The sequence below is a fragment of the Ostrea edulis genome, chromosome 9, assembly GCF_947568905.1.
Source record: "Ostrea edulis chromosome 9, xbOstEdul1.1, whole genome shotgun sequence".
NCBI lineage: Eukaryota > Metazoa > Mollusca > Bivalvia > Ostreida > Ostreidae > Ostrea > Ostrea edulis.
Genome location: NC_079172.1, coordinates 27,080,033 through 27,105,330, shown reverse-complemented (window position 1 = coordinate 27,105,330; position 25,298 = coordinate 27,080,033). Strand labels below are relative to the sequence as shown.

Here is a 25,298-nt window from a genome sequence, read left to right as displayed (position 1 = left end):
CTGGAAGAATCAGGGGACTGTAAATCCTATAAGGTCGATGACGTCGTTCCGAAAAAGCAACCCTCGGAAGACAGCGTCAGAGTTAACAATGCAATATTGTAACGTTATTTTCTCAATATCAGCAACAAGTAAATGGTACATGTTATATATGAATGAAACGAGAAAATTATCACCTTTCTACCTGCAAAATATGATCGGTTTTTGAAGCGCGGCCAATTTTGGCCAATAACGTCCCTTGTCCTTTATCAAAATCCTAAGAAAATTGCTATAAAGATAAATAGCAATTCTGTATTGGTTAAATGATGCTTATCTATAAACAGAAAGATTATCATTATTCAAAATTACTTCTAACAAAAAATTTTTTTTATATTCACATGAAATGCAGATCCTCATTAACATACATGGATATCACGAACGGATATGAGAAGCACTATATGCCATATTTATGGTGGGGCATAAAAACTTGGAAAAAATCAACATTATTATTGTACATACAAGTGAGTTTGATATTATACTTACGTAACCCTGTTCTGATGTTTGATGACGTGGATATTGTAGGAATTGCGTGTACACTTGGCTGTGCATTTGCCAGAGCCTGCATCTGATAGTGCATTAAGTAATCAGGGGGAATAAAGTAAGGGTAAAGCTGACTGGACAAGGCTGGCCTACAACAATACAATGAGACTGAATTAAATAAGAAGATAGATTTCAAAAGAAAATTAACAAAGTTACTAAATTTCTTCTGATTTCATACACACAAGGACTGAATGCGATGAATGTAACTGATTCAAGTAAATTTTCTGAATCCAACCAGATACTACTTTGAAGGATCAATGTACTGTAAACTAAAACATGACTGCCAAAACCAAAGCTTTGTACACCAAAGGCCCCACCCTACCCTCAGGGGCATTGATTTCAACAAATTAGAATATGTATTTTTAAAATACCTGAAGATGCTTGCCTATTATAAGACTAATCATGACTTTTACTATATCTTCAAACCGGTATGTGAAACTTTAGATTCCCTATTTGGGGGGGGGGGGGGGGGGGCATCCTATCCCCGGGAGCCAAAAATTTAACAAACTTCAAATCTGCACTCCGTGAGAATGCTTAGTACATATTAATTAATATAACTAATGTTGCCCTGTTGCTCTTGAGAAAAAGAGAGAAAAGAAAAAAAATGAGAGAGAAAAAGTCTAATTTGAAATTGAAGAAAGAAAAGGGGCCACACTAATTTAACCTAGAAAGAATAAGTTCTTCATTTCTATTAAGAACAAAAGATATAGGCCTACATAAACAAAACAAGTACCTTTCTGTGTGAGTGAGAGTTGATGGAGCTGTGAGAGAGGTACTGGGCTGAGTTCGGTGAGGCATGAACAGACTGGCAGTAGATGTGGAGTGGGCCGTCAGCGGTGCTGTCCCGGGATTGGACGTCTCCAGTCTCTGTCTGTCCAGGGTGCTGGGGGTAACTGGGAGGGTCGAACTGACTGTGTGGGGGGCCAGAGACAAAGGAGGCTGTCTCACGGGGGGTACTTTTGCTGAAAAACATTAACTCTACTGTGGATTTTCTGTAGTGCAAGTCTGAGAATAATCATAGAGATCATCTTAAAATCTCCAAAAAGTAATATATTACAAAACATGAACATGACAGTACTTAGTTATTTCTTTGGAGTTTCCATTACTCCGAATGAAAACTTGGTATGTATACCTATAGGAATGGCTGTGGTTGTCGTGGTAACAGAAGACAATGCCACAGATAATGCCGCAGAAGAGGATGAAGGGATGGTGATACCTGTAATGATGACATATTTAATACAGAAATTTTCAAAATTTGTTCTGCGTTACTACTGGTTAACTGATAAAACTTAAAAACAACCAACCAGCCAATCATTGTTAAGTAAAGAGATTTAAATAGACAATTCATGAGTACACTTTATACAATGTGCATGTACCTAACATCAAATAGCAATGATTCTAAACAAATCAATACACAAAGCAAAATCACAGTAATGAAATATCCTTCCGCTGTTGATGAAGGATAATATTCTAGGCAATTTAGTAACCGGGGTTCAAAATTTTTCCCACCTGTTTGAATTCAAGACTAGGTCTTTATTCGAAACATGTACGAGAGAAATTTTGAAGTGCACACTGAATAGTGTCCTTTTCAAACTTCGTTATGCTGTAAATTAATCGAAGTCACTATGAAATTTTCTATCTTTATGTAACATTCACATGTAAGTAAATAAAAATATGCACATCCATGAAATTATAGATAATCACATTGATTTTATTAAAGAATTAACATTTATATTTCCATTTATTATTCAATTATAGGCAAGTACCGTAGACTTTAGTAAGTCGTGGACATCAGGCTTAATGTATTTTGAAAAAATAAACCACTCCTAGACTGTTACCTTTGTTGGTTTTAAGTTGACTTGCCACTAGATTGTGAGGAGACACGGAGGAATTAGAAGCCTGAGTCAGCAACACTTTAGACCCCGAGAGAGCCGAGGTCTGCGGCACATGTATAGTCTTTGGTGGCCGGATGACAGGATCAACGGTATGCCTCGTGCCTTGTTTAGCATGAAAGGAGCCTGCTATCACAGATTTCACTGTGGCGTCTACAACAGGTCGAACTTGGGTTGTAATTATTGTTTTGGGGGCTGTATCCACAGTGGTTGTTCTCAAGGCTTGAATTAGAGGTTTCTGGACATCTATTGTTCTCTGCATGGTGGAGGACTTGGAAGGTCCTTCTCCGGCAGGGCGAGGGGCTTGCAGAGTTATTTGGATACTGCCCTGTGGGGCAGCGGCCGTGCTCTGTACTGTGACATTTGTCCTGTTGGAAAAAAGTTGATACCTTAATATCTACAACTAAAAGCATTCAAATAAAATCTGTATAATGTTGCTTGGTCTAATACTAATTTAACACCAGTTGTTAGTGGATATTCTCTTTTCACATTACATTTAAGCTAGCCAGTCTTGCACTGATAAATTATTTCATATGTGAATCAGTCATGTATACAAATCAGCTGGTCAGTCACAGGCAATGAAATTAAGGGGAAATACTCGCTAAATGCGAGTTAAAAATTGAAATTGCGAGTGAAAAATCACAAGTGATCGCAACTTTTTGCGAGTGAAAAAAAAAGATATTTTTTCTGGATTTAGTCCGTTTATTGGCTGTACTTTGAAGTTTACAATAATTTTGTCTTGTGCATAGAAATGCTTTACAGAATGAATACACAAGTATTGAAAAAGAAAATGTGGATCGAATAAATAACTAAGGCCAAGGTCATCTCAGTCAGTGATGAAAGATGACCTACTTCAAGTGTCTCAGAGACGTCTGATTTAAATAGCAAGCATGTTGATCTCATCCATGAAACAACACATGAAAGTGTTACTGTCACCGCTTCATGCGGTGTCCTTCTGTAGTCTTTAGTCAAACACTATTTTTTTTTCAATTAGAATTTTTTACATGAAATTTCCAAAGTTTTGAACATATAGTTTGAATTGGCGCAAATAGTCTTCCAAGATTTCAAACCACATGATGTTGTAAATAGGTGGTAGATCTCTGGACAGCGAGTAAGCCGCACAAGTGTACCCTATGACCCTCACCATGCACCGATGATACATGTATGTTGTCTGATAATTCATTAAATTTCAAAAGAAAGAATTCTCAATCTTATTTTTATTATTGCATTTTAAAGAAGATTTTCCCAATATTTTGATATAAAGACATGCTTGTTTTCTTCAATTCCTGTAAAACAGCAATCGATTGAAAAATGCTAGTAAAAGCTCAATTTTGCTACTTGGAAAATAATCCAATAGCTAAAATTTGCTAGTAGTGAAAAAAGTTAATTTCAATCTCTGAGTCATTATAAACAACTGGCTTGAAAAAAAAATATCATGTCAATTACCCATATCACTATCCACTGAAGTGAAAATTAAAAATGAAAATAAAACCCAAAACCAACTGAAAGAAATAAAACAATGTACATGTACAGTGAAACTTCTCCAAACTGGCCCCTCAGAAAACCGGTTCTCCCTGAATATCGGCCGATTTTCAAAGTCCCGGCAGAAACCTTAATATTTCCTTACAAAGAAAGTCTCACAAAACCGGCCACCCCTGAAAACCGGACATCAGCCACTTTTTAAAGTACAATTGTTAACAAACATGTGTAATTTACCCTTATAATACTGGCCACTATTTGAAGACTAGAAAATTTTGGCCAGAGGGGTGATTAAGACTGGCCAGGTGTGAAAAATGACTGATCTACTGGCCAGGTGGGAAATTATCAACTGGAGGTGTGAAAAACACAAGTGGCCTCTATAAGTTCTTTAGTTTACCTGTGCTGTCCAGGGTGCTAATTGGTGCTTATCTAATCCAAGTGACCCTTTCAAATTTGGGTACAAGGTGTTATAAACAGATATGCACATATTGAATGACTACAATCAATACCCCATATTGTTGCACCATGGATATAAGCAGTAGTTAATAAACAACAAACCCATGACTGTTAATGATAATTTTCAATAGATAAATAAGTTTTTGGAGGTTTCCATAGACTTAAAATTCCAAAGAAACATCACAATTAAAATTATATTTTTACTACTCTACTTTTCAAAAACGTCAAAACAAATTTGTTAACAATATAAGCAATGGACGTAAACAGAGTTTTTAAAGGTAAGAGGAATTCCAATAATAGGCCTACACAGAGTAGGTACTGATCACTTTGATATGGGGATCTATGATCAATTATCAATGGAGATCAAACTAGACTGCTTGTACCTACAGGTAATTATTACCAGAAATAGTCTTGCTGCAATCATCTAATTTTAACTTAAAATTTATAACAGGATACATAAAGAAAACACATATTAATTGCAGCAATCAAATGGCTATGTGTTTGTTTTGTTTATTAAAACATAAGCCGAAATTCTACATAAATGCTGCTAGTCTACAGATTTTTAAACGGAATGTTTTCCATTATTTATGCATGTCAATGTAAAAATGTTTATTCATGTTTAATTAGTTTTAGTGCTATAAATTGAAAATAAACATGTTAGTAAATTATTTTATTTTATTTCCAATAGTGAAATAATAGTCCTTGAACACCATATTATATGGTTTGTGGTATGTCAATGAAATATCTAATAAAAATTGAGCTGAAATGTCTCTAAATGCTAAATTCTCGGTATACCGGCCACCCCTCTAAACTGGCCGTTTTTTTTCAGTCCGACAGCTGGCCGGTTTAGAGAAGTTTCACTGTATATCACAAATTTATCGAAACAGTAAGGGAAAAATACCAGGCATGTCATGATACAAAAATTTAGGCAATATCCCACCCTACAACAGATCTTTGTTTGTGTTTGGTAAATCCTTCCAGCATATATATACAAGTAAAACTTGCCTTGTTCCTTCGTTGGCCTGTGTAACAGAAATGGTTACCCCTGGGGTAGGGGATTTGGAAGTTGGGGGTGTGGTTGATCTGATGAGAGAGGCGGTCTGCACCTTAGTACCAGGGCTCTGTAGGTTGACAGTTGGATGTCTCACCATTGGCAGGGCTGTCATGGACTTAGGTCCAGCTAATGCTGACGCAGCCGCCATAGCTCCTAAAACAGAAATAAGACAATGGTCAAGGAGGAAAACAAAACGAGGTAAATCTATCTTTAAAAAAATATCTTTATCGTTTATAAAAAACCCACAATTCTTCCTTGTCCAATGACTTTAACATTTACAAGTTATATAGCAATGACTTTCACTTTTCAGTTCACTCAGTATCAAGTTTCAATTTTGTATAGTTGAAAACTTATGTCCAAGGTTAAAGCTGAAACAGACAAAAAGACAGACACATAATGAAACAATCTGCCTCTAAATCTTCAATCTCAGTGGCATAAAAAGTATCATCTACAACCATCAAAAAACAAAGATTTCATACTTTTTTTCTTTATAAACACTACTAAAACACTAATAAGGTAAAACATGCTTATAGTGAAATACCGGGGATAAACATAATCCGATAAGTTAATAACATGTTTTTAAACTAAAGGGAATAAAAATAATTTCGCTTTAAGTGTGAAGTCATTATAAGCATGTTCACTGCAACCATGCTCTACTGTACTCAAGAAGAATTTCACACCATGCCAGGTTTAGGCAAATGCACAAGTATGTCAAATAAATGCAGACACAAACCTTTGGGTAGATGAGAAGCAAACCCCGGATTTTGGGCAGTACCACCCCTTAAGATAGAGCTGACACTGGCTGCTGATCCAGGACTGATCTGGACAATGCTACCCTGGGGGATGGTTGGGGTACTGGCAGAGCTGATGAGGGGTAGAGAGGAAGGTGTAGAGATGGCAGGTGTGGAAATCATACTGGCCATAGACTTGGGTATTTCTATGCCTGTGGTGGCCGAAAGTAAAGCTAAAATTAATATGGCAGCGTTAGTTGTAGAGAAATTCTAATCAGTCTATGATACATTTTTCTATTGACTTTTGCCATAGTCCGCAACAAGATGAAAACATCAATATTAATTAGTAGACACTGTGTGAAGTAGTTTTGGGATGATGTGGCAGTCATCCATATCTCAATACAGCTGCCTAGACACAATATAGATAGTGATGAAACGATTGTCGCCGATGATCGATTGTCGGTCGTTCAGAGACCTACGATGCTACTAATCGATTACAAAATAAAAGTCGCCGACATCGTTGACCAAATAAAATCCGGATATCACTTCAACTTTGTTCAAATTTTATTTTCTGTATGTCAAACCCGATCGAAAATAAGCATAGAAAATGGCGGGAGATAAAAAGGACGGTAACAACAATAACATTCAACAGTCAAATAAAGGAGCCTATCTCTGATATCTGTGATACATTGAGATTATAGATAAATTCCATTACTTGATATATTGGAATTCTGATTTATATACCAGTGAATAAATGAAACAAAGAAGAATTCAAATGTTGTTCCATACATTTAATGATTCTGTTACATCTAATTTGAGGGGAAAACACTTAAATGCCAATTCCGATTATAATCGATTACATGCGTCCGATTATTGCCGATAATCGATTGTGGTATTAGGTCCGATTGCCCATCACTAAATATAGATATATTTCTTTTTTTTAAAATGTTACAAAAGATCTTCTCAATTCACATGAATCATTTAAAAAGGTTTCTTAACCCCTGTGTGACATCAGAATCTGCAGGGAAATCCATGAATGGTATTAAAACTGACTTAAATATCATTAAAAACACAAATTTATTAAGTTATTTTCTTCTTTTAGAAAAAAAAATCACATTTGAAAGATTCTTCATTTAGTGTTGGTCATATCTTGACATATAGCTTAAAATATCCATTAAAAACTTTATGTAAGTAGAGCTATGCACTACAACACATCACTGTACAGTAAAAACATTCCCTGTAGTGTTTATCCAATTTTTTTTCTCTTGTTTGATTGCCTTAAAACAGGAATTCAGTCTAAAAGTTTACAGGGATTAAATCTTTAAAAATCACAGGGTTGGAAAATTAGTTTCTTCAATATATATATATATATATATATATATATATATATATATATCATACATTTTCATTTTTTATTGTCTCATTGTCAAAAAGTTTTACTTTTATCAAGCAACCACCTAAATCAGAACTGTTATATATATAATTAAGAGATAATAAGCTAGAATTTCAAAGGAGTGTTTTACGACTTCATAAATCAAAGAGTGCTTTAGTTGGACCTTTTCAATACTTTAATATATCTCATCCTAGTCCTTATTAGAACTTTAGAAGGTTGTTACAACAATTTGCAGTGAGACCATCCTATTAAACATGTGTTGATTTGTTATAATGCTACACATCATTTTAGTAATATAAGTACTTTGATTCTTTTTGTCGTTTTTGTATTTTTTCTTTCAATTTTTTGTCTATAAAACCAAAAACACATTTTTTTTATTTTTGTGCACATACTGGTATATCAGATATACAATAATATTATATCCAGAGAAGAAAAGAAAAAGAAAGGAACAAAGCATATGAGCTGAAGGTATGTGGGATTTGAGAGAGAAAGAAGAAGAGGAAGAGAGAGAAGTTAAGAAAACAGAAGGTTCCATCGATTCCATTGGGCATCAAACTTCCTTTTTACCATTTTATACGAAATAAATTTTTGAGTTTCATAAAAAAAATTTGATTTGTGAAATTGCAGCATGCACACTCAAGGACTTCTCAGTGCATCTTGCTGTGTACACATAGTATTTAAGCCATAAGACAATAGTGTTTTGTATCATACTATTATTTTCAATAAAACCAAGAATAAAAGATTTTTTTGATCTGTAAATCAGTCTTATCTTCTAAAAAATGCTCAAATTCTGCTAGGAATAATTGTAAAAAATCACATTCCCACAGAATATGTTCTATTGTTTCCTCTTCAGAATGACAATGATTGCAGTACTTTGAGTAAATTTTTTTGATTTTGAATAAAAAAGAGTTTGTAGCTAAGATTCGGTTCATAATTCTGTATTGAAACCATTGTATTTTGGTATCTTTTGTCACTCTGAAGGGTATTTTATGAATTATTTTCCATTCTTTAGTGTCAACTTCCAAAAGCTCACTCCATTTTGTTTTGCCTGATGTGATTGAGGTATTTTGATTTATAATTTCATAAAAAAGTTTTGATTTGTTGCATTTCAACACTGAAAATATATTTGACATAATCAATGGATTTGTGAGCTTTTTGATAGTTTTGTCACATCCACAATTTTTCACCCAAGCCTTAACAGCATGAATAATGCTATCATATTCTAAAAAATTCATCTTTGTATTTGGATAAGTATTGCAAAACGATTCAAAACCAAGAAATGAACCATCTTCATTGATTATATCATTAAGTTGTCTGATGCCGCTTGTCAAACATTTGTTTATTATAAAATGGTTTTCCACCAATATGAATATTTGGGTTATAAAATAGAGGTGCATCGGTAGCAACATCAGACTTTTTACTAAGGTTATGCAATGTAAGCCATGATTTAAATACATCTATCCAAAATTTATTTTTCAATGTTTTCAAGAATATTGTAATGTATTCAATTCCACAGTTTACTAATTTGCTTAAGTCCAATAATAAAATCCATAGGGTCAAAAAGGAGGTCATTGTTAAAAACACATTTTTCATAATTTAAAATGCAAAGTTGCAAACAATTGATGGATTGTTGGTTTATGACAAGATGTGTCATAGTGACACAAATGCCCCGGCCTAAGGGTCATGACTCTTCTAAATAGAAGTGTTTGGCCAGTACATTCTAATAATTAAATATACCTGCTTCCCAAACTTTAATTCAAAATGTTCATGTATGACTGTCAGAGATAATGTGCAGAAATCGTGAATTCTTTGAAATTTTCTAAATGCAAAGCACCAAAAATTATTGGACTAGAACCAAATATGAACTTGATCTGCATATTTTCAGGGTAACCTACAGTGTATATCCCACACTTGAAATTAAAATGTTCAAATATATATGATAATAAGCAGAAACTGCATTGTTTACAAATTTCTAACTCAAAGGGGGCATAACTCTGCCAAAAATGATCTGACTGAAACCTTAAGGTAACTTGACCTGCATATTCTCTAGATATCCAAAATTTCAATTCAAAAAATCCATGTGTGACTGAGATAAAAAGTGGAAACTATAAATTGTTTGAAATTTTCTAAGTCTAAGGGGCACTACTCTGTCAAAAAATTATTCAACCAGAACAAAAAAAATAAAATAAATGATAATGATAATAAAAAATTGGCCCGATATTCACGTGTTTCAGAGTTCAGCTGAATATGTGCATACATAGCAGAGATAACATATCAAAGCAGAAACTGAATTATGATGGAATGATAGGAAAGGGTAATGCTGCATGTCCCAGCCATGTCATGCTGGGGTATAAACATTTTGAGTAGACCAGAATTGGATGAGTTAGTTCCATGCAGCAAATCAATTATTTTCTAAGGGTGGCTTCATATCATGTTTCATTACTTTGAATATTGTGAAAGTTATTGACAATAACTTATGATTCACATTGACATGTGAAATACAGATCCGTATATATGTATGTGAAAATATGCAACAATGCAATGCTGATGAAGTTGAGAGTAAAAACTTGAGATTGTGCACCTTGAGGAATAATGGCTAAACTTGCCCCTTCAGCTGCTTTCCCACTGGACAGGTTTATTGGTACCATTGTCTGGTTTAACGTCTTCGATGCTGCCTGAACAGGAGGAAAAGATACTGATCAAATTCAATGTTGCAACAGCTATTACACATACAGAGAAATGGTCAAAAGAGATATTCTCACTTTTAATTACGAATTTCAAATTTTTAAAATTTATATCCTTCCAGCATTCCAACTCTATCTCTCATCAGTTTTCTAACTTTCATTCTATACATTATTATACGCTCCCTCAATATTCCCAACTCTTTTCTGGGGGCTTTGAAACCCTTTTGATAAACTGCCTCATTTTCTACATAAACATATATGCTTGATCTTGGTCTTTGTTAGAAAATTGTTTCATGAAAAATGAAAGTAAAAGTATACAATCTGAGTTGTAGATGGGAATGTTTGAGGATACAATTCATTAGACATTTGTAAATAAGAATGTTCATGAAAAACTTCATTCACGATGTGAACAACTAGATAGGGTTTCATTACTTGTCGCACAAATGAAATTTTAAGTACATTGCAATTTGTGAATGGGCAAATTGCTAACAAGTTACAATTCTGTAGTACAGTTGTATAGGTACATGTAATATCAAGGACCCAATCTGAAGATGAATACAATTCTGTTGACAACCATACATTTATTGAAAACCAAACATGAATATTTTAAAAATTTTAAAAGCATAAAAGCAAAAAGAATTTTGGTGGGCGGCAAAATCGATGGATTAATTGGGTTAGAGGAAATAAAGATTCAGGTTTTTTCCTCTTATAATAAGTTTACAGTGTTACTGTTGGGGCAAGCACAGTCAGTGTACACTTTTATGTATAGATTTATCCACAACAGGCAATGTGGAATAAAAAAAATTCCAAAGTTATCTGGATGTGCATAGACAGCTGTCAAAACATCTTATCATCTTGCAGCACTAATTTAGACATTTGATCTGCCTATTCATTTAATGTAGGAAATATAATGCAGTTGATGTAAACGGTGAATTGTGACATCATATCTAGCTTCGGTGTTAACAACATAATTGTACGACATGAATGAGGCGTCAAACAATATCTATCTCAAACTAGCTGTGTTCAATATGACTGATCGTGAACTGAATCAAATTAAGGAAAATTGTCACTGTTTTGATGTCTTTTTTTGAAAATAGTTAATTAAATAGTTTATATTTTTCCAAATGTATTCGTTAAAAGCAATTAACTTATTTTCAAAATTGATTTCTTGGATGTTTAGTTTTACAATTTTTGCCTAATCATGCATGATGGTTGAAAGAAAAGTACTGACATCGCAGCCACACATACAATCAATATCTATTTTTGAATAATCATGATGTCCCATTCTAGAATGTTAGTTAATTGAAAATTATTGGTACAAGTTGTGCAGATGTGTTACGGTGACATCTTGCATAAGTCACATGACTCAAACGACAGAAAATGAGGGTAAACAATGTAGCCTAAACGTTGGATTTTTAACTAATTCTCTTACTTATGTACACGAGTTACCATAAGAGCTTGTATATATATATATATATATATATCTGTGTATGTGTATGTGTAACTGGTACCAATAAATTAGGGCTGGGACGATTCAGGGTTAGCTCGATTCGGTTCGGTTTCGATTCTGAACACCACGGTTCGATTATTTTCGATTCGGTTCATGTTAGGTCTAATTTATCTAATAATAGCACAAAAATTAACAATTTTAATGAGTAGCATCTTTGATTTTATATTATTCAAGTTATATAACTATATGTCGTCATTTGTAAACATCATATCTATTTATAATGACATTTTATAACTTTGATTGAAAAAAGAAAACATTGACAGTCTATTAAAATGTTATATTAATGTGCTGCATAAGTTTTGGATTATTCAATTCAATTATTTTTAATTATTTATTAAACAAATCTATAGTGAATCTAAAATGTATATGATATTGTTTTCATTGATACATAAAAATTCAACAATTCTATCAATTGAGAGTCTTTGAAAATCTCTCCTTTATTGATTTACTTCTCTTATATTAACTGTCAAATCTGTATCATTACCTACGATGTTGATTTCACCACTGACAGAAATGCTATATGTCATGTAAAGATAAACTGCAATGACCTTACGGACCATATTCTGTTACGTATCCGAGTGGTGAAAATGCTAATTCTCAACACGATAGTGATTTAAATCCCTGTTGCATAAAAAACCCACATGTTCTGCACATCACTCGGACGCCATATTTGCTGTTTTGGTGCATGTAAAATTTAAACCGAACCGAACTCCGGAATTTGTAATCGATGCATCGAATCGAATGGTATGAATCGTGGTACACCGAAATTTTCGATGCACTGCACAGCCCTACAATAAATAGTACCATTCCCAAAGCCAAATACAATAAGTTTTCCCCAATTTTGAAGCAAAAAATACTCAGTAAGACACTTCTATTGCATCGTAATTTGAGGCTCATAATTTGCATTGTATGGAAACTTGTACAAGTTATCTGATTTCTTCACTTCTTCTATTAAAAATACAAAGTAGAGATCAATAAAATAGCTAGTGCACGTTGGTAAAATTGTAAGCAATGAATACTAGTTCATTTGTTTATTCTTTTAAAAATGGCTTACTTAGTGTTAACTTTAAAATAAATGTCATTTGTGACATGAAACAGTTACACTATTTTGACCAATGGAATGAGTATAGGTACCATTCTCATATGTATGGTAGAAAAAAAAAAAGGCTGAATGTGAATAATTTTATTTACTTTTGGCCCAACGTCAATCAATGAATTTCAAAGGTCTAAGGCCTGACCAGTCACACATGTACATACTTGCAGTTGCTCTTGATATAAATGACTATGGACAGCATGGCTGTGGAGGTTGACGGCAGGGCTGGAGGATATGGTGCTAGACGGATCCTCTCTCTCTCCTACAGTTCTGTTACTCATGTCGTCTGAGGATTTTACCTAAAGAAAATCAACATTATTGAGTCTACAGTGAGCTTTCATCTACCACTTTTGATTATTGTCTTTGAGTAGTATACAGTACTGCACTGGAGTTTGGAATGTTTCAGTGTACAATGATATGCAATGGAAAATTGGTTGGAATCTGTCATACTTACCCATTTGAAACAAAATGGCACCTAAGGCATAACGGAAATAGTGCTTCGATATATATATTCTATTACTGCATCTCCATATATTTAACAAATTAAAGTTAAAAATTCTAGGAGTTAGTTAAATCTGTATATCATACACATGATAGAAGATATGTTTTTGGTGTGACCCTTGAAATGTTTTTACATGTTTTCACCAAGTTTTGTCTTATTTTCAGTATAAATGATAATTTTGTGTAAATCAATGGATTCATTGCATTATATTTTTATGGTGATGTGACATACACATGTACAAATGTAATTACATATGCACAGATGTAATCAATTATGCACAGCTGTAATTAATGGTGCACATGTGTACTGCCTGTACATATGACAAGGTGTAAATGTTGTATAACAGCTGCCATGATGGCTCACTCGGATGAGAATTCATTTAATAGCAGGGATTGAAGAGGTTGGCACCTGACATTTGAAGTAATGTCAATTTTTTGGGAAGTGTATTTTTAATTTCTACGAAGGAGAATTAGGAAATTGAAAAGAAAAACTGGGGTCGTAATACTTGTTATTGAGCTACAGTGTTCTAAAAAATTAAACAACCTTGAATCTTTATTTTTATTATTGCGCTTTATTTTCATATATTTTGATACAGAGGAATAAATTATTATATGCTAGTTTTCTCAAATTCCTGTAAAAAAAAAATTGATTGAAAAATGCTAGTAAAAGCTCAATTTTGTTAATTGCAAAATAATCCACCAGCTAAAATTTGCTTGATCTAAAGGGTGTTAAGAAAATTCGTTCCGTTTGTAAATTTAAAAAATTAAATAGAAAAACTAAATATTTTTGTTTCAAATTTTTACTGGTAACACTTTAGAATTTGTTTTCCATTATATCGATAGTTATCCTTCCCTATGTGCACTCTCTCGTGTTGCTATGGAGTGATGTAAACATAATGTCTATTACGTCATGAAATAAATATGCCGAGTTCGTTGAAAAAGCAGACGTCCTGTACAAGTGTCGATACAATTAATGAACGAGCTCAAGCTTTGGCTTTATTAGATGCAGGATTAAGTGTGAAGGATGTGGCTAAGCAACTATGTAAAAGTGAGCGATGGGTAACAAAGTGGAGACAAAGGCGAGAGCAAAATAAACAACTAACCGATCAACCGAGATCCGGTCGGCCATCGAAAATAATGGGTGTAGTAAAGAAAAAAGTGGAGAACATAAAATACAAAAGAGGAAAATCAACAAGAAAATGCAGCAAGGAACTTAAGAACTCAGGCTTTAATGTAAGTCATGTAACTGTTTATAATTATTTGCGAAAAGTTAAAAAATGGAAGGCATTTAAAAGATCGAGAAATCAACTTCTGACAAAAAAACAGAGGCAAAAGAGATTGAAATTTGCTCGTGATCACAAGCATTTGACGGCTGAAGACTGGGAGAACTACATCTTTAGTGATGAATCTACAAAATATTTGTTTCATGTTCCGAACCGACAGGACGATGTTGTATGGGGGTCCCAGTCAGATGAGGTTCCAGACGTAAGCTGTGTCAAGTCAAGCGCTAAAGTCATGATATGGGGTGCGATGGGAGTTCAGGGTTTGTCCAAACTTCACATTGTTCCAGTCGGTAAAACTATTAATGCTGACTATTATGTGAAGAAAATTCTTCAAAAAGAACTAAAACCTGCTCTGAATCGACAGAAAAATAGTGGTGGGATTGACGAACGAAAGTTGGTTCAATATCCAGGACACGCTACGTTTGTTCAAGATGGAGCGACACCTCACACTGCCCTCCTAACACAAAATTGGTGTGAAAATAATTTACCAAACTTTATTTCGAAAGAAGAATGGCCAGGCAATTCCCCAGACCTAAATTGTATAGAAAATCTTTGGAGTATTCTGAACAGCGAGGCCTACAAAGATCCGCGCCCAACAACAATGAACCAATTACGCCGCCGACTTCAACGTACATGGAGGGAGATACCTCAGAAACATTTGATTTCTTTAATTCATTCAATGCCAAACAGAATTAAAAATGTATTGAAAAACAAAGGTGGACTGTCTGGTTATTAAAAACATAAAAACTTGTATATGAGTTGTTTATAAATAAGTTTAGGCATGATGTGAATCATGGAACGAACTTTCTTAACACCCTTTAGTAGTGAAAAAAGTTAATTTCTATCCCTGCATGCAGAATATCATTTTATTTGCATAAAGAAAGTCAGCAAATGTTTAGAATGATTGAAAATGTTGCTGAAGAGAATCACTCCTGTATCTGCACCATTATCATTATGGAGATCTTTAGGAGTTGTAGGCTTGTAGCTATCCCCCCAACCACCCCAAAAAATTGGAGAGAGGAATAATGTATTATTGCAGCTAAAAATAAACATACCAAATATGAAAGCTCCTTCTCTTAAGGTGTAAAAGATTTACCAAGGTTAAAGTTTTCTGCCACAAACAGATAGGCCAAAAACTACATGCCCCAGAATCTTCGATTCTGTTAACTGTCATAACATTTCAATCTAAGTTTTGAAATTTTCCCTCGCGTCGTCCAACGCTTATCATTGAAATCGTTCGGAATCCTCGTACTTCTTCATAGGAATGTACACAATATTTACTCAATTCCTTTAGAATGTCTCTTAAACCTTACCTTTCCATGAAACAATTGAATAGATACTGTTTCACATGTTACACCTATACTTATAATAATTATTCTAGCATACAATCTGCCATCTTCAGTATTTCAGGAATTATATGTAAATTTTCACACTTTGAAACGTCCCATTCTCTTTTGCCACCTCTCATAATACAGACCCATTTTGAGTCCCGCCAACATTATTATTAAACGCTTCTTTTTTACATCATTGCACAAATAATACACAAGTCTACAAATCCCTACCTCCAAGTTCATATATTATGTCATGAATTAACAAATTTACCTGTTGACAACACTTCAGCATGTTTAATGGGGAAAACATAAGAAACCTCAATCGAAAATAAAAAACCGTCTATCAGGGTCTTTAAAAAACCTCTGGCGATGTTTCGTTTATTAGTTATGTACTTACCAAGTCATGGCAGCAATACTAAATTGATCCAGAACAGAAATATATATGATAATCGCGAAGGAACAAAACTCTACCGTTGAACACAGTCGTGTTTTGCTTTGCTTCCGAGGTCAAGCATGCCGAACCAATGGTATTTGTAAACTTAAAAATCATTGGCTGAAGTATCCACGTGACTAAAGTCGTCTTGGGCATAGACACTAAGTTCAGTTGATTATTTGACATTTAAATATGTTGACGGTTTTACCGTTAGTAGATCAAAATTTTTCTCAAGGGAGTATGTTCCACCCCATGGAACTTTTTCCAGAACGTCCAATTTATACTCGAGACTAACACTTACAAATGGAGGTGCATCTGATCATAGTAATTTTCGCTAGGCCTACAGCTCCAATGCCGCACCCATTCTAGCTTCTACGACGTTTACGGGGAGCGGAGTGGACCGAAAACTCTTAGCTAGCAAAGATGCATACAAATAGGGAAAAGTGATATTTATTTTCTACCAATCTAACCCCCCCCCCTTTTTTTACGCGCGCCTGACACAGGGTTCTTTTGCAAACTGGAATAATTAACATATTGCTTAAATAACCAAGGCGATTATAAATAATAAAGAATTACTGTAATAGAGAAAAAAGCACACCGGAAAAATTATGCAATGTCTATTACGAAAAGAATAAAAAAAAAAAAAAGGGTAAAAATCAATAGCAAGGTACATGTAGGCTACCCCTCCCCATCATTGACGCACTTTTCACCGTGCCATGCAATCATCAAAAATAAATTATGTATGTACTTGATAAACCAATGCAAGCTTATGGTTTTTCATAGTCGTGAACAAATTGACAATATTGCTCATTGTACAGAATCCTACTCTTGAACTCAAAGTAAAGTAAAGTAAATTTTATTTAAAGTCGGAACTACATACATTCAACAAATCAAACACAAGCTCTGTAGAGCCTTTTAACCGACTATCACATACATGTATATCAAAGACAAAGACACATAGCATGCATGTACACATATACACAGACATATCACAGATTAACAAAAGAATACAAAATAAAACAAAACATTTCATGCAAGAATATACAGATACGAAAGCATAAGATTAAGAGGAAGAAATAAAATACTACAAGCAAGAGTATATGTATATTAAAATCATCATTAAAATTCAACCCAATTATAGCAATGTTTGTTGCGAATATTGCGAAAAGTGTAAGCTGTTTCAAATAGAAAGCTGGATAAATAGTATAAGAATTTTGAAAATAATTTAAATATAATTAAAATCAATAATGGTAGTAAATTAATCGTATAGGCCTACATATTTAAAAATTCATTGCTGCTGGAATTAACTAAAAAAATAAATAATAAACTAGAAAAGAAAGGTCTATTGAGCCATGCAAACACACCACATAAACGCTGCATAGAGAAAAAGGACAGAAGCATATGGCAAGCCCTTTTACTATTTATTCGTAAAATAAGATATCTTTTTAAATAAGAGAGATATCTTTATTGGTTAAAGAGATATCTCTGTAAGTTAGAGAGATATCTTTACGCTTGGGAGATATCTCTTTCTCTTTGAGAGATATTTCTCAAAGCTAAAGAGATATCTCTCAGAGAGAAAGAGATATCTCTCTAGGGTAAAGAGATATCTCTCTATCGATGTAAAAGGAGATATCTCTTTAAACAAAAGAGATATCTCTTTAAATTTTCAAAAAGAGATATCTTTTTAATCTAAAGAGATATCTCTTTAGATTTTTCCCCCGGTGATCATAATGACTTCTCCCTATTGCATTGTCATTGAAATGATGTAACCCTATTTTTTAACCAAGCAAAATACTTCTAGTGTACAAATGGCGGGAAAGGTTGAAGAGGTAGTTGGGGTAACATTGTCAAGTTGCCGAGAGGCGAAATCTAGTCTAGCTCGCATATTTCATCAATTTCTTGTCTTTGTTTTTTGTTACCTATACATGTATACATTAGCAAAAAATCTTCCCACGGGATTGCAGCCATCAGGGTGTTGCTAAAACGCGGAACGGAAAACGGAACGGAATTTAAGAATTGGAATGATTAATGTAGATAATCTAAGATAACGGTAAAAATCGGGGGGGGGGGGGGGGGGGGGTCATTTTGATTAAAATCAACAATTTGGGAATTGTTTACAAGCGATAAAACAACTTTATCTTAAAATTTTGCATCTTAAATTGATTAAGCGAATTTAGTTTAACGTTAGTATAAGAATTTACAAGGCATTTTACAAGAATTTCGAAATTTCGGCAATGACAGAGGTGTTAGCGAGCAGTGACACCTGTGGGTAGAGAATGAAAAGAACACACGGGTTTATACCCCCCCCCCCCCCCACCGGTGGCAAAACGTCATTAACGCACATGTACACGTATTTACACATGTATACACGTAATCCCGTGTATGTGTGTACTTACAACAAGGAGTGTCATATGTACAAACCAATTATAATTCATGATCTTATTTAGTCAACAAATTAAACATCTTTTGTTTGATTTAAGATTAAGAGATATCTCTCATTTTTAAGAGATATCTCTTTAAAAATAAGAGATTTTTCGAATAGATAGTAAAAGGGCTTGCCATAGAAGCAACATATAAAGCTACGTACACTGGACCTAAGATCTTCATGATTTACACTTACATGTGGGGGACAGACCAAGTGGAAATAAAACTTTTAAATTGATTTAAGGTGGTAAGATGCCTACCTTCATTTGGCAAAGAGTTCCAGATCTTAGGAGCACTGTACCTAAAGGATTGCATCCCATACCTGGTTGTCCTGACACTGGGGACAATGACAGTGTTTGTGTATCTAAAACTTTAAGAATGATCTTTAAATGCAATGATGTCATGAAGAAACAGAGGGCTGGATTTGTTTATAATTTTATAAGTTTCTATAGCCAGTGTGCGCATACGCCTTACTTTTAAGGTTGGGAGAAGATATTTCTGGAGCAATTCATCATATGTAGAAACATAATCATTATATATGAAACGGAGGGCCATTTCATTTCTGTAGTTTTTCCATCATTATGGTATTCATCTCAGAGCAGAAGTGCCAGGTAAGGGGGCAGTAGCTAAAATTTGATAAAATAAAAGAATGGTAAATTGTAAGTTTACTTAAACGATTAAGATTGTGTCCTATTCTTTTTAAAACATTTAATTGCCTAGCTGCCTTCCTACAGATGTCAGCAATATGGGAGTTAAAATTTAATTGATAATCTATGGTCATTCCTAATAGTTTAACCCCCGATTCACTGCATAGAGTAGTTTCTCCTAAATCAAAAGTTAATTCTTAAATCTTTGCTCTTCTTTCCTACTGAAATTTGTCAGGGTTTGCCTTCATTTTGTTGCAATTGAACCAGTTTAAAGGGGCTAAGCTATCATTTCCCAATGTGGTCTTTAATATATCTGCTTTTCATGAGAGTAAGAAACAGTGTTGTCATCAGCATAATTATAAATGGAAGAGTCAGAGATAAAACCGAAAATATCATTTATAAAGACATTAAACAGTATTGGTCCAAGTATCGAGCCCTGAGGAACGTTTTTGAAAATGATTGAAATAAACTAGAAAACTCCCCGATTTTCACATATTAATATCTATCACTGAGATAACTTTCCAGAAGACTTAAGGCTTCATTTCCAAGACTGTAGTGTTTAAGTTTTAAGAGAAGCAAATGGTGGAGTTGAAAACCTTGGCGAGATCCATAAGAATTGCGGCTACATACTTATTCTCATCCAAGGCTCTCTTCCAGTCTTCCATGATCCTAAGGTGGACTGACATCCATACCCAGTTCTAAAAGCAGCAAGGAAAGGATGAAATATAGATTCAAAATATTCAGAAAGCTGTATATGGATGGCTCTTTCAAAGAGCTTTGAGATGGCTGGCAACACACTGAACGGTCTATAATTTCCTTGGCCTAGACAGCTGTTTTTCTCATGAATAGGACAGACTTTGACTTTCTTTAATGTATCGGGGAAAACTGAATTTTCTATGGCCTTATTTATAAGACATGCTAATGGTTTAGCTATAGATGGCACGGCTAATCTTAATAGCAAGGGTGATATATTATCTACCCCTGTAGCTTTTTAGAAGAGTTAAGTGGTATATATTTCATTAATGCTATTGATGTAGAAGATGTCAATATGGCATACCAAAATTTTGAAAACAAATTCTTAGAAACGATCGAAAAACATGCTCCTTTCAAGGAGGGGAAGGTTTTACCTAAACAAGTTCCGTTCATGAATAAAACTCTGAAGAGGACTGTTTACAGGAAAAAGATGCTATTTCACAAATTTCAAAAATGTAATACAGACAAAAATTGGAAAGCATATGCAACTCAAAGAAACTACGTCACAAAAATCAAAAGGCAGTCTCTAAATCAACATTTTATAGAGATATGTGACGGGGGGGGGGGGGGGGGGGGGGGTCCAAAGATTTCTGGCCTACAATCAAACCGTTTTTGACTAATAAGGGCAATAATACCATCAGAAATACTATCATACGTGAAAATGACAGTTTGGTCAACGATCAAGGTGCTGTATGTGATATTTTTAACAACTATTTCGTTAATGTGGCAAAGGATATAGGAACAAACGATGTGCAGATAGATGAAAAACATTCAACACTCACTGAATAAGAAGCATTTACATATTGTAAATCAATGTAGATTCAAGTTTGCTATACATGTTGGACCCCTCCCCCTTTTTCTCAGTCAGTGAAATGCATTGAGATTATGATTAATCAAGCTAACAATGATTATACATCTTTTCACACACACACACACGCGCGCACACACACACACACACGCGCGCACACACACACACACACACAGACATATATATATATATATATAGAGAGAGAGAGAGAGAGAGAGAGATTTCTCTGTCATAGTACAGAATAATTTAAATTAAATGCCATGGGTAGCAGGAAAGTGGGAGGGAGCTGTCACAATGACCATGTGTTGGCACTGTTGATAACATCAGGTACAATTAAACTAGGACGTGGTCGAGCGGTTGCTAGTTTTAGATGCGGAAACTACAGAAAACATGCAATGTCAATGATTCTCCGAGACTATTTTTTCAAGCATTTCATGTGAATTCAAATAGAGATGATATTTTGAAAATTACATATTCTATTCAAAAGTTTAATTTTAATGATATTTTGCAGAAGTTTACAGATTGATGGACATTTTTCATAGGTTGCATCATGTTTTATAACTCGTATAAACACATTTTACAGCGAAAATTGAGGGGGGGGGGGTGTCTGAAAGTGCTTCATAATTTGCTACTTTTCTCAATTATTATAAATATTCGTATACCGGTGTTTCGTCTATGATATACTGCTATTGATATGTTTGAATGATGCAATTTCATGTAAGTATCCACCTTTCATATCATCTCAAAGTCTCGTTAAAATTGAATAACTCTTAAACTTTTTGTTCCGCAAGGGGGGGGGGGGTGTGTCCGGCCCCCCCCCCCCCCCCCTCCGCATCCGCCCTTGCACAGCACCTGTGTGACAAACAGCTTCAGATCTTCATTTCTCCATTCATATAAGCTTCATAGAATTTTCCCAGATGATCACGTGATGTCAAACTGGATGGCTTCAGTTTCTCCATCGTCAACTTCCCAGTATTATACAATGTATCAATATTACATTGTCACCTGCATGTGGTATTCATACATTGTATGTCTCTTAACTGATTTGATAAAACAAGAGCATGTTCTGTTAAGCACAGGATTGAGTTGGTGGACCCTACACTTTTTAAGCAGCGATGTGGACGTATTCCCCCATCAATGTTCCAGGAAGTTAGGAATCACCTACAGGAATTAGTGGAGGCAGGGGTGATTAGGAGGTCCAAATCGCCATTCTCCAGCAATGTAGTCCTTGTAAGGAGGAAGAATGGAGACCTGAGAATGTGTGTGGACTACAGGCAGCTGAACAAGACGAAAAAAGATGCCTATGCTCTGCCCCACGTTGAGATCGTGGACAATTTATCAGGGAATCACTACTTTACCGTACTTGGTGCACAATCAGGATACTACCAAATTGAGATAGATAAGGAACACAAGGAAAGGGCACCTTTTACTGCGGGTCCTCTAGGAGTTTTTGAATATAAGGGCTATTCTCTCGTTGAGTTAACATTTCAGAATGGGTATTGATTTTTATTTGAGGTTAATTATTTCCAACTTTTCAGTTATAATCTAATATTATGAAGTTTAAAGGTGTCAAATGTTGTTTGGCCACACACTTGGACTTACGGATTTTACGTAATGACGTCATTCTCGACGTTACGTGTTAAAAAAATTCCATACCGTAATATAATTGTTAAATTTGTTTTGTAATTGTTTATTGGGTGTTAAACATTTAAAATGGCCTAAAATGATGAGATTCACAGTCATCGTATAATTCTTTTATAAAAGATAATTAAATAGAAATAATCTTTTATCAAGAAATTTGGTGATGGTACGGAAAGTGGAATTTCCCCCCGTTTAAGAACTTGAAAACTTAGATTTGCGCTCAAATTTGAACAGAGATCAAGGCTGTTTATATCATACAGGAAATCCCATAAGATAATTGTTCCTCTGAAAGATTATGATGATAATTGTACATTGCTTTTAAGAGGTTGCTAGTTAAAATATGCATTGTGACGGTAAGACATCAATGTTACGGTACAGAATAACAGACTGATTAACAAACTGAGATATTCTATCAGGGGATTTACTATGAAAGAAATTGTCAAATAATGCAACATCACACATCAATTCTCAACTGATCAAAATAACAGAATTTAACTCATCTTTTAGTTCATATCTCAGCTTCTATACATTAATCAAATAAGTCCGATCACCAAGCACACTCAATCGCATTCATATCCATTGTATACTCCAACAGTTGCACGAATTCTTGCTAGGGTGCATGTTCAATTTCTACATTTCATTTTAATACATGTTTCTAAAGGCCCATGATCTCTACTGAAGCATGGTCTACACCCAAAATTGTACCTGGGTATGGTTTTCTATCAGACTCTACAACGCACCACTTCCCTCATTTTCCCAAGTCAAGGGTTTCTGATATGATCCACTCCACATAAACATATGTGGAGCGGAGCGGATCAGAAACCATTGACTTGCGAAGATGCACTTCTCTATAAGTTCTGCATCTCCATCTGTGACCTTCATTATCTTGCTATCTTGAAAATCTGATGCTTACTCCTCCTAGGCACCTAATATCACCTCTGGTATATCCTGTCCAGAGTCCATGTTTGCCCAACTCTTTAACTTGTATTCCTTACAGGAGTTATGAGATTGATCACTGTTCGTTATCTTCACCTTTCCATTACAACTTATGCGAATTTCTGTAGACTGCTCTGATTCATTGCATTCTTAAATAATTTCATGAAAAATGTGTTCAGAGGGATTGAAACAAGCACATTTGGCTGGACAAAACAGGACAGATACATGTAGCTTGTATGTTATACATTTTTTTCATTAGCTGCCGTTTTTACCATTGCTATGCAGATTGGCTGTTTTCTACGGTAATGTTGACTTATCTTTATATATATAAATAACAAGTAGTCAGAACCCTTACCCTGTGAGATCATACATTCTTAGACTTACATAAAATTCTGACATGGGCCACTGCACCAGATTTAAGCTTTTGAAACCATAGGCCTAATACATGTATTTCTTTTTCTGTTTCAGCAAATTCATGTGATTTTATGTTTTTTAAAAAACCTATATATTTGCCATTTTGAAAATAATTTCCAATCATAATATCAATTTTATTAACTTAATTGAAAGAATTTCCATACCGTCACAACATAGATCGTACCGCTATTGTTACTGATGTGACGGTATGGAGTGTTGTGGTATGGATATTTTCTTACATTATCCCATATATATTTTTCAAATCATGTCCTAATTAAGCGATTCTTGTTACTTTGGAAATTAATTGAATGAATGTGTCTATATCGTTGGTTGCTAGGGATTATTTAATCAAAAATCAATGAACGGTACAGATAACGTTAATTAACTACAACTGAAGAAAATGTACTTATTTGCTGCCTTCTTGCATTCACTGGCAACCATCATTCAGAAAGTATTACATGTGTTTTAATATGACGTCATAAAATGTTGCAGTGGTGGGAAATATGTCAATGAAGTTCATGGGTGTATCATAAGTGCAGAAAATAGAAGCGTTACGGTATGGAACATGTTTTGATAGACAAAATATTTTCTTTCAAAAATAATTCCATGAGTGGTTTTCCCCACAATGTATTCCATGCATTCAATTAATTTTCTTTAGAAAATAAGTAAAAAGTTTAAATTGCATTATTTTCCAAACATTTCTAAGAAATATATTCAAAATTCCAACACTAACTTAATATAGGACATTACCGTCACGTCATTGTAATGAGATAATTGGGCAATTAACATTCATTAATTTTGAGTTGTGTTGTTAGACCAAACGGATTTATATTTTTTTCTAGTAAGCTTTTAAAGTGTAGACACAGAATCAATTCAAACTTTCAAGACATATCGTAATAATTTGAAAAAAAATAACATGGGACAATACTTTGCCAGTTTGTGAATGAAATGAGAGAATCGCCCATAACCGGATGCCCTTTGGATTATCAAACAGCCCATGTAGCTACATAACAACGACTCATGGGGGACTGTCTTGGAGAATTGCACCTCAACATCTGTTTTATCTTTTTAGGTCACCGGAGTAAACTCAGGTGACCTATTGCAATCGGTTGTCGTCCGTCAACAATTGAACATTTTTAACTTCTCGTTGATAACTACCAGTCCAATTCTTTTCAAATTTTGTATGAAGTATCTTTGGGACAAGAATTGTAAATTTCAGGTCTCCAGCACCCCTGAGGGCTTAGGGGCGGGGCAAAAAG

At 34.4% G+C, this 25,298-nt stretch overlaps 1 protein-coding gene across 5 annotated transcripts in view; it reads right to left on the bottom strand.

The window, feature by feature from the left end:
- LOC125657592 (histone deacetylase complex subunit SAP130-like) overlaps positions 1-16,792 on the bottom strand; it is a 31,259-nt gene extending 14,467 nt beyond the window's left edge. The window contains exons 1-9 of one of the 5 annotated variants that reach the window (XM_048888271.2): positions 16,718-16,736; positions 13,033-13,167; positions 10,163-10,256; positions 6,191-6,421; positions 5,409-5,610; positions 2,415-2,836; positions 1,709-1,792; positions 1,310-1,538; positions 520-665 (exon numbers count right to left, since the gene is read on the bottom strand). In XM_048888271.2, coding sequence (XP_048744228.2) covers positions 520-665; positions 1,310-1,538; positions 1,709-1,792; positions 2,415-2,836; positions 5,409-5,610; positions 6,191-6,421; positions 10,163-10,256; positions 13,033-13,149 — 1,525 coding nt within the window. In that variant the 5' untranslated portion in view covers positions 13,150-13,167; positions 16,718-16,736. Of the gene's footprint in view, positions 1-519; positions 666-1,309; positions 1,539-1,708; positions 1,793-2,414; positions 2,837-5,408; positions 5,611-6,190; positions 6,422-10,162; positions 10,257-13,032; positions 13,168-16,380; positions 16,517-16,717 lie in introns of those variants that run through there. The other 4 variants (XM_056150001.1, XM_056150000.1, XM_056150003.1 and 1 more) reach the window with 4 other exon arrangements.
- Between the last annotated feature and the right edge of the window lie 8,506 nt (positions 16,793-25,298).